General features: G+C 36.1%; 1 protein-coding gene across 3 annotated transcripts in view; it reads right to left on the reverse strand.

The window, feature by feature from the left end:
- Window positions 1-17089, reverse strand: part of CAPS2 (calcyphosine 2) — a 56436-nt gene that overhangs the window by 37728 nt on the left and 1619 nt on the right. For 2 of the 3 annotated variants that reach the window (XM_072401380.1, XM_072401381.1), the window contains exons 3-7: window positions 14788-14831; window positions 11751-11796; window positions 10575-10694; window positions 9473-9505; window positions 7866-8027 (exon numbers count right to left, since the gene is read on the reverse strand). In XM_072401380.1, the coding sequence (XP_072257481.1) occupies window positions 7866-8027; window positions 9473-9505; window positions 10575-10694; window positions 11751-11796; window positions 14788-14831 (405 nt within the window). The remainder of the gene's footprint in view (window positions 1-7865; window positions 8028-9472; window positions 9506-10574; window positions 10695-11750; window positions 11797-14787; window positions 14832-17089) is intronic. The other variant, XM_072401382.1, reaches the window with a different exon arrangement.

Genomic DNA, 17089 nt, shown 5'->3' on the forward strand with positions numbered 1-17089 from the left:
ATCTTTGCAGGACATTACATTATTTATCACATAAAATTATTTGGCATCCCCATCCTAATGCATCCAAATTATTTCAAATGTAAGGATGCTAGGTAAAAAAAGGTTAAGTGGACCTTTCAATAATTTTAGTTGTCCACATGAACACATTCCCATGGTTCTCCACAATTCCTGTAACCTTTACCACACCACAGCTCTAAGCAAGTGAATGCCTAAAAGACTGATTTGTCTATGCACCAGCACCTGGAAAGCACATGCTGGCCCTAGATAGTGTTTGAACAAAAAAGGTGCCTGTGATGAATCCAAAGTCTACTACTGTCTGTGCCTTCTCGCCTTCTGTGGAAATACACAGAATCTAGAAACCTATATCCCACACTTATATAGGACAGACCCATGAACGACGTCAGATGAACACTGTAAACACACCAGATTCTCATCCGATACTAGCCCTGAAACGATTATCGGATGAGAATCATCTGATGTGTGTGTGTGCCTAGCCTAAGTTAAGAACACCCCTAAGCAATCCAGTCAACTTTAAAATTAAAATAAAATGTACCTGTAAATCTTTTATGCTCACCTCCCTGGTGGGCTGTGTCTACTACCACCCGTCCATTCAAGCAATGCATCATTGTCTCTGGCATTTGACACTTCCGAGAGCATGAAAGCTCCTCTACTGCATCTTTGATCTCAATACTCTTTTAACCTGACAGGGTACTTCAACCAGCCTATATTTGTGTAGGGAACCAATTCTCACAACCAGTCATTAGCTATCAGATCAAACAGAACGATGTTCACCACTTGGTGAAGGAGTCAAAAGAAATTTACTATCCCATCAAACAATATCCAAAGAGCTTTAGAGGTCACACATGACCCCCATAATAGGGGTTAAAAAGTATGAAAATGTAATGACTCTGGATATTAATAAACAGCTAAACATTAATAAACAGCTAACAGAAATAAGCCAGATCAGAATTTGGCCAAAAGTTTAAAAATCCTAAAAAGGAGAGTAACTACTTGTGGTTTTAATATATAGCCAGTCAGTTGCCAATATTTCCAGAAATGGATGTCCCAGCAAATTCACCCCATGGTCAGACAATGTGCAATGCTCAGAGAAATTGCTAAAAAAATAAATAAATAAATAAATAAACTACGTCTCAGATTGTACAGGCCTTGGTTAGCATGGTAAATGTTAAAGTTCATAACAATACAATTGTTGTGGTTGCCAGGAATAAGCATCTTCCCTCTTATAAGAGCATGGCAGTATGACTATATGCAAATTACATCTGAAGCAACCACAAAACTTCTGGAACAATGTCCTATGAACAGATGAGACTAAAGTGGAGATGTTTTGGCTTAATGCGCAATGCTACAGCAAAAACCAAAACAGCACACACAGCTCATACCAACTGTCAGGCATGGTAGTGGAGGGGTAAAGATTTAGGCTTGCTCTGCAACCACAGGAAATGGGCACCTTGCAGTTATTGGGTTGATCATGAACTCCTCTGTGTACCAAAGTATTCTGGTGTCAAATGTGAGGCCATCTGTGCCACAGCTAAAGCTTTGTTGAAACTGAGCCATGCAACCAGACAATGATCCCAAGCACACCAACAAATTTACAAAAAAATTGCTGAAAAGTATCAAAGTGTCATAATTGCCCAGTCAATGTTCAGACCTCTACGTGATCAAAATACTGTGGCAGAACCTTAAGAAAGCTTTGCCTAAACGAGTGCCCACAAACCTTATTGAACTGAACATTGAAAAGCAGGACAGGCCAAAATTCCCCCACAAATGTGAGAAATAGATTAAGTAATACAAGTGTTCTACAAAGCTGTTTACGTCAATCTGGGACAGCCAATCAAATTGGCTGAAGATTGGTACCAGGAAACGAAGAAGAATGTGGCTCCTGCAATGGAAAGGGGAAAGGGGAATTGATTTAAAAATTTTTGATCAGACAGGTAAGTGTATTTTATAGCAGAAGGGACACCTGCAGTAAGGAACCTGCCTGATTCTTTAATTAAAAGAAAAACAAACTATGTCTTTAACTTCCTATAGTACTTTAACAGTATGAACATACTCAATAGAGTTGTTCTTTTGGTGCAAATATTAAGTAAAGTTGGCAGCATGTCTGTAATAACCAATTCGTTAAAAAACAAAGAAGGATACACACATAAAAATTTCTGATTCAAGGGAAACCTTTGTTCATGCCAATGAACATATAAAATTGTTTGGCTGTACAGCCGGAGTTAAGCTGCATACACATGTGCAATATTGTCGTTGGAAAGGATCTTTCATGATCCTTTCCAACAACTAAGGACTGCACGATGCATGAATGAGTGCTGTATATACAGCACTGTTCTGCTCTATGGAGAAGGGAGGGGGAGAACGATGGAGCGGCACCCTGCTGCGCGCTCTCCCCCTTTCCCTTGCGATAGGGTAGTTCATCGTCCATGGATCCGCCAGGACGGTCATTCGGACGATGGGCGCTGTACAGAAGCCAGATTCTTGGCCTATATCGGCCCTAAACCGATTATCGGGCGAGTACCATTGGACATGTGTTCGTAGCTTAAAGCATGTGATTTACTGCTTTAGGATGAATGTAAATACAATGCAGCAAAGCAGATACCATAGTCATTGACAAAAAGAAGGATATACATGGTTAGACCATGTCAGAAACAATCCCCTATAGCTTTTTTTTCTTTAAATATCTTTTCTGGTGTAATTACACAAATGTAGAAGTTACTAAAAGTTATTAGTTAGTTTTTTCATCTTCTTGGTATTTCAGCAGGTTTGGTTGACAAAGATGTGTATGGAGAGGCAAAAATGGGAGGTTGGGGTCACTCTATTTAACTACTTTTTGTTCACGTTGCATCTGGAGGGGGAAGTTCAATGTAAGAAGAAATAGAGGGAAGAATCTAATTTGGGAGGTAAGCATTAACACAGGATGAGAATGGGGCTGCTTCTAATAAGCTATTCATAGCCAGTCACTGCAGCTGGGCATTAACATGCAGACTGACTGGTAAACATACGTAGTGTATTGGAGAAATATGTATAACAATTAGCAATCACAAGAAGGATCCCTACAGGCCCTACACAGCGAGGTGCCCAGTCGCAATTGGGACTTTTATGACCCCAGGTTCCTAAATGGTTGGTATTGAGTGTTGTGCTTCTCTTTTCCTCATGGTCTTTCTGCACTGTGCACTTACTAGTCCTCACAGCCTTTCTGCTGTTCATTTCCTATTTCTAATTGCCTCTTTCCATAATCTATGCTTTGCATTCGTGCATTAACTATTCGTGGCCTGTTAGATCACCCTTTGCATTGAATTCCCATAACACTCTTCTTCATTCTGTGCTCGGAACTGTATGTTTCCTATTCTAAATTACATAGTCCTTATCAAGGTCCTTATTATTATTATTATCTCAACAGGTGCTTGTTGCTAAGTAGTGCTCACATTTATAAAATTTTAATAATCTTTAGGACTGGATCAAACAAAGCATCAGATCTCTGTCTTTTCGCATATGTGATGGAAGAGTTTTTAAGAATGAATTTTTTTGTGGCTGTAATACTTTTATTGGGTCAAGATAAATAAAGCATTTTTTTGTGAGTACAAGGATTGTGACACATGTGAATTGGTTTGGGTTTTAGTAAACTCTGCCCTTCAAGGCCCTTGTACTGCCAAAGCAGTGTAGACACACCCAACATTTATTACGTCCAAGGGTGTTCCAGGTCTTTGGCAATTTTATGGGAATGACACTCAATGAAATATAACAATTGTTGTATTATAGTACATAAACTTTTTACTTCTACAATACACATACAATTGCTTTACATTTATAACACATATGTTCACCATTTGTGTTCATTTAATTTTGTTATTATTATTCTGGTATTTGTGTAGTTTTGTGATATTTTGGTAATATTTCTCAGTTCTTAAATGGTAGCAATTTTGGTAAATGTAGAGCATACCTCCTTTCTCTTAAGAACACCCTCTACTTGCTGCCAGGACTTTTTTCTTTTTGCAAAAAGTAGGGACAGGCTTAGGAATATTTTTACTGTTGTCATAGTTGTTTCTATCACTATCTGTTCAATAAAAAGAAAATATCTCAAGCATAGAAAGTGAGGGGAAATCTCTCCAACTAAAAAATCTCTCCAACACAGGGTAAATCACTCCAACAAAGCCCCAAATAGCAGTAAAACATAACAGGGGTTCTATCATTTTCTCTTGGTGTAAGCTGCTCCACGCTATATATCCTATGGCCTGCTGTATGCTGCTTCATGCAACATATCCTGATTTAACCCTTACCCACTCTGTCAGAAAGCTTGGAACTTAATTCCATGTCATCTTTGGGTTATCTTTGAAACAATATCAAAGGGCTACACTAGGACTCACATTCATTGTTACTTGTTTTTACCTCCCCTGAAGAAGCCAATCAAATAATGATTTCTAATGAGTCATTTGGACTAATTGTATTTCTACATTTCCCACTATACGGGACATGTGCCATCAAGTTGATAATGTGGCAGGTAAACTCTGTATAGCTCTGCCTTTGAATGTATGAGCTGATCAACAAGTTAGCTCAATTGTATTGCCAAAAAAAACCTTTGTTTTCTACTGGAAATTTTCCTTGTATTCTACATATACCTTGAGGGGGTTGGCATACTATTTTCTATAATATTTCAAGGTCAGGTACCACATTTTGTATTCTAACTTGTCCCATTATACCCAATACTAAAATTTTTTGGGGGCATAGATACATTTTAAAGATTGTGAACTATAAGGGGTCCAATTATATAGCAGTAATTCTAACATTCACTGAAACATTCCCTGGTGGAGAATCTACAAAAGAAAACATTTTATTTTCTAAAAAAGTTTTATTATTTGTTGAGGCCACAGCAAAAGACTTCTTGCTGCATACACACGTGCATTAATTGTCGTTGGAAAGGATCTTTCACAATCCTTTCCAACGACAAATGACTGCACGATGCATGAACGAGTGCTCTACATACGATTCTGCTCTATGGAGAGGGAAAGGGGAAGAGTGACGGAGCGGCACGCCACTGAGCTCTCTCCCCTTCACTTTCATTATGATGGTTTGTTGTTCATCATTCTAGGATCCGCCATGAACGCTGTACATACACCAGATTCTCATCCAATATCAGCCCTGAGGCGATTATTGGGCGAGAATCTTCTGACATATGTACGTAGCCTTAGGATCCATACCCACCCTGCATTTTCACTGTCTGAAATGATCACTTGTGAACATCTTGGGAGATAATCTAGAGTCTGTTCAGGTGTTCACCAATGTCCTTGAGGAGGCAATTAGTAAACTGTCCTGCAGAACTGAGGACCAGCCAAAAGACAGCTATTGTTATAAAATTGTATAACAATGCAGATGGGTATCTTATGCTCATCCTCCCCTCTCGATAACACAAAATAGAGAGTAATGAGTCATATGAACTGTTTATATAGCCATTGTTACTAAACTGTTACCCAAAATGATTACTAATAAATATTTTGGACTAATTGCAAGTGTTTATTTAGCACTACACATAAGTAGAAGTGTACCATCCTATCACACAAACCAAAGCAGAATAAATTATGTACTGAATGAATATGGATACTTTAAAAGCAGATTTAACTAGTGTGGGTTGTATTTTCTGAGATGTTGCCCTTTTCCTTGAGTAAAAACAGTTTATTTTCCTGAACACTGAAAATAAGTTTTTTTCTGTATAGCTAGTTGGCAGCAAGTAAATGTTTCGCTGGATAACCTGCATCTAATAATAGCTGTGCTATTCTAAGCTATCTTACAATGGTCACACTGCCACTGGCCTTAAACATTCAAAACCCAACTGACTAAAGTGCTTTCTGTATTAGGGGCAAATGCTTAATGCAAAGGCATAAAGAAGGAGAGTGGTTATAGAAAAAAAAAATCAGAAGAATAGATGGAAAAAAAGTATATTTACCAAACCTAATAATCAATTATAATTCCAATAAATATTGGAGATAACATATGTAAACTTCAGCAAAGAATGATAAATATGTCAAGATAAAATCTGATCCAGCAATTAACCCAATGTTTGTGTGTATAGTAAGATTCCTGGCACTCAAAACATTCATTTTTATCCTTATATGTAAAATGTGGATTCTGGTTATCAAACATTATTCAAGAAAATTAGGGGCATTTTAAATAATGTAAATATTAAATGACGTTGGGAAAAAAAAGTTGAAAAAGTTTTTTTGTTTTTTTTTTAAATAAAAGCTTCTGTTTAAAGACTGTGTCTGTATATGTAAGCATTTATATACAACCGTTCCTCTACACTCGTTAAACTACATGACCAAGTGTACATTTAGTTCTGTAATGCGTAGGGAGACCTCTACTGATCACCTCAAATTATTACACTGCTTTACATACATGGTAGCTCTTCTGATTGAGATGAATGATATTTTTTTTTTGCATAACCTCTGATAAACCATCATACCTTATATTCAATAATATATTATAATAATTTATCATTTGTATATTTTATATATACAAGATGACTGTTGTTCAATCAGACATGTATTTTATGTAAAAATGTATGTAATAATCCTTTTGTCTATGGGTAGTGGCAGACATCTCCATCTTTCCTCCATCAAGACCTCCTTCTTTATACCTTTTCATTCAGGGGTTATAATGCACATTAAATTATTTAATTTTAATTGTGTTAAGGAAGCACACCGCACACTTTTTGTTCTAACACAGAGCAGTATAATGCTAAATAGCTATAACTATAATTATTTTTAAGGTTAGTTAGATCTAACTTCTCCCCCAGGCACAAAAAGAGTGTCTTGCATTTTTAAATGACAATAAATTCAATAGATTTATGCTATATTTACTATATGGACCCTTTATGTATCAATATAAAACAACTTTATTGATCTGCATGACTAATTCTGTTTGTTTCTTTAGTACCTACAAGGTGAGACATTCAGCAAAGATCAAGGAGGCAAATACAGACAGATCCAGAGGACAAACTAAGATGATAATAATTGCTTTGGGCTGTCTGAACAATTAACTCACTAAGCACTACTGACCTCCATATTATTTGGGGGTCCATATTATCCAGTGAACTAAAGACTTTTGCATTACCTGTAGATTCTGTTCAACTGGAGTTGCTCCAGATTCATTGCTTTGTCAGATCAAGTTCAATTTTGAACATGTTTTGTGTAAGAATTTTTCGATTTTTAGTTAGTTTAGATGGAGGCAGAACACATTTTTAGGTGGTTTTGTGCACCTCTTTAACTATTTAACTGTATATGCTATATGTTTATGTGTAAGTGTCACTTTTCCTTTATTTTCTTGTTTATAAATAAGGCTTGTACCAAGGGTTTCTGGCCACTGTTCTCAACATATACATGTGTGAAATAATGGGACAAGGAACGTAAAGGAATGTTTGCTGTTAAAGCTGCCACCTAATGATTTCTTTTGCGCTATAGGTAAGCCACTTTAGGTTCTTTGCAGGAAAATGTAAAATGACTATTATTCTGCCTGTCATTTAATGTTGGAATTACTACACTATATACTGCTCTCTTTCACTGGCAAGTGTGACTTTGAAATCATAATATAAATAGGTATGCAAATACATTGTATTTGCCTTGGTTGACATTGGAAACTGCAGGAACCTCCATAGGAATTTCTAAGAAATAATTTGGATAAGTTGCATGAGTACAGCAGGATTCCGAGAAATAGAACATATGAACACACCATATGAAAATTATACTGCCAAGATCAAAATGCATACCCTCAAGTTATCCTGAAGGATTAAAAAAGCATAATGTGGCATTTCATTAGTTTTTAGTAAATTCAAGTGGATTGACATTTGTAATTACCTTCTGTCTTGCAGAATGTTGTGTATCTCTGGCCTTTTCTCGCATAGTGTACTGTTTATAGCTATTCTTCATTTCCTCTTCATACTGCTGGTACTTCAAGCGGTATCTGTCAGATGGTGATGGCAAGTTCTCAGGAACTGTCCTTAGCTGTGTAAGAGAAAGCTGGAGAAAGTAGAGGAATAAATCTATGCTTCATATCAGGGCTGATAAATTCCAATCATTAGGCGGCAGCAGTAAATCTAGTAAGGTGTGGTTTTTAAAGATTCAGAAAATTATGGAATTGGGCATAAATCTAATTATTGAGAGGTACAAAGCAAAACAGTGACACTGTAAAGTTTAGCTTCAACCAATATTTTTATTTTCAATTTCAGATACAGTTAACATGTCTTTTATTTGTGTTTTCCTCTTCTTTCCCTACTTCCTATACATACCCATACAGGAAATGGAGAGCACAGGTATCGCCAAGACATGAAAGAACAGACAGGAATAAAAATGTTGATAGATATTCTGATCTTTTCTTTATTCTATTAATAACAGAAATAAAATCTAGACATAGGCTCTAACCTTTACTTGGTTTTTCAAAAATTAAAATGTATATTTTGGCTGAAGTTGGCGTTAAATCTCTTTGTTTAATACACTTTAGGAACCATTGACACATATGAAATGCTGGAAAAATAATGTTAATACAACACACATAAACATGTATTTTACAAATTTGTGAAGTGCAGTGCCACTTATTCCTTAAGTATACATTTTTTATATGCTTTATTAATTATTGGGCTGCCTAACGCAACACCCAGTGCCTCATGGCCCTAGAACATGGGAATGTACATATCTTCTTGCAAAGCATATGTGTAAATGTCTAATTTACCTGGATAAGACTGCAACAAACATTGGCAATTGAATTTGTTCTCTGAGATATGCAAAGCTTTGAAGATTGAGACACTAAACATATTTAAATATGTATTTCTATAACTCAAACAGGACTGAAAAAATATTATTGGTCTCAATGCATTGCAAATAAATGCTTTAGGAGTTAGTAAAAGAAAAATCTAATTTTCAGATTTATGTTTCAGTTAACTAGAGGGGAACATCAATATTATGCATTGGGACATTTACCAATGAAGCCTGATTCTCCACTTGCTGGCTAGCCCAAACCCAACACTCGCACCTGGTTCTTTGGCCAGTTGCTTTAGACCCTTCACTTGCACCTGGTTAGCTAACAAAGTAGCCTAATGCAACTTGCACATTTTTCTTTTCTGGCTACCTCTGACCTTTTACTTGCACCTCGCTCCCTTCTTGGTTATCCTAGACCCAACAGTTACACCCACCTGACTCCTTTGCTGGTTAGATCAGACGTTTCACTTCCACTTAGCCAGCAAGGCAACCAGGTGCAAGTGGAGCGTCAATCAAGCCAGAAGGTGAACCAGATGCAAATGGTCCGGCTACATTTCCATCAGACTGACCTTGCTGATTATGTTTTGCTGTCTAATAAGTGGAGGGTCTGAGCTAAACTAGCAAGGGATGCTGAATCAAATGACTAAAGCTGTCACTGTAATTTCACTGTGCATGCAAAAACGTCCAATAGCACATTTGTAATCTCTTACCTCAGTATTGACAGGAACTTGTTGTATAACAGTCTATAATAAAAACAATTAGAAGGATTATTACTTATAGAAGTTAAATGTGAACAATACTTTTAATACTTGAAATTCTAAGATTGTTAGTAAAAAATGGGAAAGAAAACATGGGAAAGTTTTCAAACATAGGTCATATCAATGAAGTAGACCCCTACAGTTCCAGTTGTTTCTAAAGAATTACAATGCCATCTACGTTGGCCTCCCCACATTTGACCTTATTAGAAATAGACCTATAGTAACAGACCAAATCAATGAAAATAAGGGACGTTTACTGTCAGGGTTTGCATGAACTTTTTGACAAATATGGATATATGGCAGCTAATTGGCAATTATAATAATTGGCAGCTCCAGGTTGGTAATTAAAGGGTTCAAGGACAAGGCTTTGTTACCTTTTGCTCAACCTTTAAAAACCTACTAAAACTATAACCGACTAGAAACTGAAAATTTCCAGACTCCCAAATGGAATGAACATATTTGAATAATTCATCTGTATGTTTTACACATGACTCATTCCTTTCTTTATTTTTTGTCATCTCCCCACTGCTACACGCTACACTGCAATATTGTAACCTGCACTTTGCTAGTTTGGGGTAAAGTAACTGACTTTGCATAGCACCCTAAAAAAGGAGCATGTGCTTGTTTACCTCATTCTCCCCCAATGTTAGTTTGTTCAAGAAAATATTTCTGATGTACTCCCAGGTATTCAAAGTCTAGCAACACTCAACATTCAACAAGGCAGGATTCAATAGCCTATCCCTGGGCCCAAGAGGTAAGTCCTTGACCCAGTTTAGCACTATTAGTAGGGTCAAAGGAAGAATTATGGGAGAGCCTGCACAGGTAAACAAAGCAGATACATTTCTTTGCATATATGATCCATACTCTGCCTGCTTTAATGGAGCCCTGTTACTTTATCTGATATAGGTAATGTCCTGTGAGTCCAATGCACTGCTCACTAAAGTAAACCAAAAAGTAACATATATATATATATATATATATATATATATATACACATATATACCAAAAATTGTATATTTGAATATTGTTCCAATTTAATTTTGCAGACAAATACCTGTTGTTTCTGGTAATGTTGAGCATACGGAGTGTTAAGTGGCGTACCCCAACTAACAGTGGAAGATGAATCTGGAGGACCAATTCTTGGGTATCCTTTACTTAATGGAATGTACGTGTCCTGTGACAAAAAATAGCTTTAAATTAATCACTTTGATGCCCTGAAAAAATACCCATATAAATGATTTTCATTTTATATACATTATGAATAATATGCACTGGCAAAAATGGAAATGTTAGAATGGCTTCTGCCAAGCATTTCTGCCTCCTGAGCTTAAATCCTACATAGAACAATGTCAGCCAACAGTTTGCAATATCTCTCTCCACTCTCAGTATGTTTCTCTGGTGACAGTTTCTGACAGCCGCTCAGGTTCCACTTTTCTCCAGAACAGGTGTCTGTCTATTCTTAGCACAGAAAAGCCAGGAAACATACTCTGTGCCCTCTTTTATGACTCTATTAATCACACTTGTGACGCTTCATTAGCAGGGGCTGACACAGGCCTGGGCTAGGAACATCAACCATGGACCTAACACTGGTGTAAAGGATGTTTGTTCCAATCTTTGCTCAAGCAGTGGTTCTAGACCGGAGCACTTCCTCTCTCCATTCCATACTCTCCCTTTTTTCAACCAAACTCACTTGTCCCCACCAGTCAATTAATGCTTTTTCACAATGACAGACATGGCTTTGTGTCATGCATATAAATACACATTATTAAACAATGATTGACCACCACCTTGCTCCCCAACCTTTTAGATTGTAAGCTCCGTTGGGCAGGGTCCCCTTCTCCTCCTATATCATTGATTATGTTTGTCAAGCAAGTTTGTCAGCTATGACCCCCTATTTGTTATACATTACTGTGTAACATTTAGAACATAAAAAAAAAAAAAAAAACTTAACAGTCCTTAAAAAATCCAATGTTTGGTCTCTTGTAGGATTATAATAAAAGAAAGTTCAGATTGTTTTGGTACCTAGGCAATTTTCACTTGCTCCCAGAGCTTCTGTGATAAATCTGATTTCTTGGCTATATCGAAGCTTTACAAATACCCAATGTTTTAATTCTAATTTCCAATCCTAAAATGGTATACACAAGCTATTTACCGAGTAATTTTCCAAATAGGAAAAAACATGACAGCATGTGAGTGGCCTTGATTACTTTATATACTACTGCACCTTTACCTCATCATCTGAATCCCCCAGTTTTCCAAGGTCAAGGCAAGGAACTCTGCAATGAAAGATACATGCAAGGAAACCATGAATGATAACAAATTCAGGAAATGTGATCTACTTATACTGGTAGCTGGAATCTATATAAGATAAGCGCTATGACCTTTCTGAAATAGGAAGTTTTATGCTACTGACAAGTGATGTAAAAAAAAATAAAAGCGCATATTTTACGAATGCATTAAATAAAAGAAAAGTAACACTCATCTCCTATAAAGCAGAAAAAGTCAGTGGTTTAAATTCATCTCCTATAAAGCAGAAAAAGTCAGTGGTTTAAATTATAGAAAAAATGTACAAATTCAAGTTTTTCCTGCTTTAGCCATTGTAAAATAGGATGGTAATGATGATCCCTAAAAAGAGTCTGATATATTTACCCCAACCCATCTCTCTACTGTACCCTGTTGTTTCTCTTTTCTATAAAACTATAGCTGGAAATTACCTGAACCTAATGTTAAAGTCATTTCGAGTCGTCTCTGTTCTGGTAGCACAGAGAGGAGGAGACTGCAGGACTAAATTACAGTAGAGAGGTATTGAGAAGACCTCTCGCATAGGGCACAGCTAGCTGACTCCAGGAGAAATGTCTCAACCAGTAAAGTTAAATACCTTAAAAATAATCTGGACAACAAATATACAGAGTTTACCAGGGTAAATAAAAATTCTAGGCGCTAACTTATAAAAACAGACAGTTTTATTTATCTTCTAACAAACTTGTGCTTTGCCCCTGCAGGACTAATTTCAGGTATGCTTTAAGGTCTCCTCTCTATAAAAAAATATTACAGAGAATTCTAATACTTCTCAACTCAAACCAAACCTAAAAATAAAACATTTTGACAGAAGCTGCACTTCAAAAACCCCTATTCACATTACATTTGTAATTTTACGAGTAAGATTTGTTATTGGTGGCTTCTAAGCTTCTTCATTCTTTTTTCTGCTCAGATTTTAGAAGGATTGTAGGTAAAAGTAATGGCTTAAAATTCATGACACTTTATGTAAGAAAGGGTAGACCTAATGCTTGGTTTACGCATAATATGAGATTATTAAACATAATGATTGCTTTGACAAAAGAAATTAATCAGCAAATGAGTGCTTTGATTGACAAACATAATTTTCCTTATAAAGGAACAATTACCCTGGATGAAAACCCCAACCAAGTTTGATCATGGTATTGTATTTCCCTGTTGTGTCAAACTATTGTTTTTAAGATAATGTTTGTTTGAAATGACTGAATAATTGTTCATTGTCGTAGGCATGACCAGCAGCATCATACTGATGGTAAAAAAAAGTCATGTTATATATACATGCTATATATATATATATATATGTTATAAGATTGATACATGTGTTACTACATTACACATGGGTGCAGTAATGGTCAAATTTTTAATAAGACAAGAAAATCTACTTATTATATATACTTCACCCTGGATCACAGCTTTAGACATGGGAGAAACTTCTCTTTAAATGGCATATCTGACCTTTCCTCTATCTTTTTTCAAGATAAAAAAACGATGCTTACCTTGTAGCTATGTCCCAGCACACATTAAATCTAATTTATGTGTACAGATGTTTTACTCAAAATAAAATTAAGGTGGTTCTGGTTACTTGTTTACCATGTTTCCTTGGCAAGTATAAATTAATTTAATATGCTAGCACAAGCAGTTACATCTATTGATTTCAGGGACAGCAATAAATAGAGAGGACTGTAAACTGCAATAGAGAGTACAGTATGAACCTTATGGAACATCAGGGCAAATCTAGATCAGGTCTACAGTGTTATTGTGGTTACTATCTGATGGTAAAATGAGCAATTATTGTAGCAGAAAAGAAGATCCCATAAATCTGTGCAAAGCTTGCCAAGCATTGGTAGTGATAAATAAACCCACGGGAAACTGGAAATGCCATTCTAAATATTAAATTTTTTGGCTCATTACAGCACCTATAACACTTTCCGTATTGCATAATGTATTTCTTTCCTAATTCAGCAGAGATAATACATCTGCTCCTTTTGATATCATAAAACCAGGTAAAACTTTTGTGAATTCTATGCACATCGGACACACATGGAAGGTATAGAAGGAAGAAAAAATTTAGCTTTACAATGCACTATTTTTCACTTCTGTTAACTCATCTCATCCATGAAACATTAAACCGAAATGTAACACGTACTTCTAAGGTTTCCATACAGCAACAAAGGGGTCTCCCTTTGGCAGTCCTTGAAAACAATGTGACAGTGGCTATCCCCTTGCTATATTACCATTATATTATTTGTCATTACAGTGCAATGTGCATGTCACCTGCAGGTGAATTTAAATATTGTAGGTTCAAGTCTATAAAACAGGTTGGGGGAGTGGCTCAGAAAAGATATTAGAAGTAATCTTTATTTTTTTTAAAAAAAGAACAAATATTAAGCTGTGGTATTTCTAGTTATTTTTGTTAATGGGACCTAATAGTTAGCTGATATAGTGTATTAGTAATCGCAATTAGTAACAAAGTGCATTATCAGGACAAATATTTCAATGATAAATTGGTAATAATAAGACTGATGGGCACCTTATTTTAGGTTTTAAATATATACATTTTAAGCTCCATAAAAAATGGAGTTACTAATTATATATTGCTTGTTTTATATTGTATTTTTTTTTTTTTTTTTATAATACAACATTTTAGATTTAGTTCATCATTTATACTTGGACTCGGTATTTTCAAAGGCAAACTTGATTGAATGACAAAGGAAACAGTCTTTGGGCGTGAAGCTGAAGCTGGGTCATCCAGCAAACCTGGATTGGATTTCTTCAAAATCATTTTCTATTTGTTGACAAATGTTTTGAATCCTGGACCAGATCCATTCCAGGTTTGCTGGATCACCCAGCTTCACTGATGAAAGTGTATCCTCTCCAGCCTCAGAGACCATTAATAAAACAGGCCCTTTGTGTTCTTAGTACTGAGCCCTGTAAATGTTTTATTTACATGTACAATCATGCCATTTACTTACTCTGGTGGTCGAATATCCGCAGCCTGTGACTGTGATCGCCAGCCCTATCAGTGGAGAAATATTGGAAATTTATAAGTGACAAAGTACAGAATTCTGATGGTCTTAAATTGAAATTATTACATTTTGCAAAATCCAGGCATATAACATTTAATATCCATGGTAGCTCTAATTTGTAAAGCAGGTTTACCACTTTGTAGAGATGTATTTACAGTGAATAAGCTGCTTAGGTGCTTTGGAGTGCTGCCTCCGCTGTCTAGCTTGAACTGTATGAATACTAATATGACAGAAGTGTCTATGTAATGGTGAGGCAGGATTAATCACAGAAGATGAAATTCAAGCAGAATCACAATAGGGGTTCATACACACATGAGTTATGAAAGTAATAGTAGTAGCAGCAATCCCCAAACACAAGCCAGGAAAACTGTATGGTTATACAGGATGTGTTCTCCTAGAGCAAGGCACTCTTTGTCAGTTCATTCATAAATTTAAGGCCCATATGCACCTGTACTAGCAAATAACGAAGAGCTTACACTGCACAGTACTTTCAGGAATTTTGTTTTGAAACAAAGGTAACTTCTGTCATGAAGAATATAAACTGGCAGCATCACACTAATAATAGTATCTCCTTTCATTAAGTCATGTATGACCAATTCCTGAGAGCCCCGTCATGGAAAGGTCCCCTGGAGGTTCATTATCACGCCAATTTTCTGTGATTCTGTAAGCACTGGCCGTCACTATAGCAAAAGAACTTGTGACATCACCAGACTGGCAAGAAGACATAAAACATTAGGGGAAGTATTGAGGAAGTCAGTGGGTTGAGATGGGCATCAGGGAAGTTAAGTATAAGGACTAGCCGGCAATGGGATGGAGGCTGGAGATGGGCTTTAAACTTGATGGGATCAAGAACATGTACCTGTAGCTGGAATCTTTGGTTCTCCCAAGACACAACATGAATTATTTTTGAAATAAAGTGACTTTACTAGTATTGACAATATTGTTCACATTTGTGTAAAAAACAATTAATAATCTAATAATGCAATCTAGCTATCCAATGACAGAAAATTTTCCTTAATTTGAGATCTGTATATTGAATAGTGAGTGTATCCAATATTGAGTGTCTCCTTTACAAGTTGAATTTCTAAGACTATGGATACATTTGTATTACTAAAACCTTGATGCATCACATTTCCTCTATGTAACAACTTCCTTACATTAAAAAACAGGTAACTGGGTAACTGGAAAGGGTTCCTAGATCACCAGGCCACTAACAATAGGCTGGACTGGTGTCTATATAACACCCCTGTGAGAGCATAGATTGTAAGTTTACCTATGAAGCTCTGTAGTGGTTAACAGTAATAACTGTGAATGCATAGGAAAGTATTTCTAAATGGGACAATTTCTTACTAAATAAGAAAGGCTTCAATCAAGGTATAACCTTCTGTCAAGATGCAATCTCTTGCAATGGGCCTGATCTATTAAAGCTCTCCAAGCCCCATTGTCAAAGAACGCTAAAGACTTCCACTGCATCAAATCCAATAAAGCAACAATGGCAGCACAATATATAAAATAATACAAATGTTCCTTAGCACAATTAAACTAGCCAACATTAAACTATACCTAAACTATACTGTTCCAACCATTTAAGCTAATAAAAAGAGTAAAATAAACAACTTTTCTAGGTCTAGGGTCAAACACATGCATGGGCACACTCATGCAGTAAAAAATGGATTTATTAAATATATATATATATGTCTAAACCTAATAGCTAATATTAGCAATCTCAGCTTATTTCAGGGTCACATATGTGCAGGAACATATTTTTGAAGTGACAATAAGAGATTGAACATACAAGAGATGGGTAAAAGGCTAAAAACTCTTTTTTTCCTGCTGTTTCCTGCTCTACTGTAGTGTCATTGGATACAATCCATACATGCGAGTGGACCTCTTCTCAACAGAATTATTGAAGTTTTTTAAATATGTAGCATACTCTGTTTAATATTATCTGACCTAAGACAGCCCTATTCTACCCTTTTAAAGATTCAAGAGTGGTAAACAGGGTCCTTATTAGTGTACAAAATGGACATATTAGACATGTGCGTTGTCTTTAAAAGCGGTGCCATTTGATGTAATACTTCTAAATCTATGTAGAATATTGAATTGTTACACTGCCCCATGCTTTGTGTGTATTTTTTAGGTCTGATTAAGCCAATGGTTGCTTTGAGTATGACATTCCACTCCTAACATGTTTGCATGACATGAACCTGTGTTCACATAACATTTGCATGACTCTTCTATAAAAACA

The sequence above is a fragment of the Pyxicephalus adspersus genome, chromosome 2, assembly GCF_032062135.1.
Source record: "Pyxicephalus adspersus chromosome 2, UCB_Pads_2.0, whole genome shotgun sequence".
Taxonomy (NCBI): Eukaryota; Metazoa; Chordata; class Amphibia; order Anura; family Pyxicephalidae; genus Pyxicephalus; species Pyxicephalus adspersus.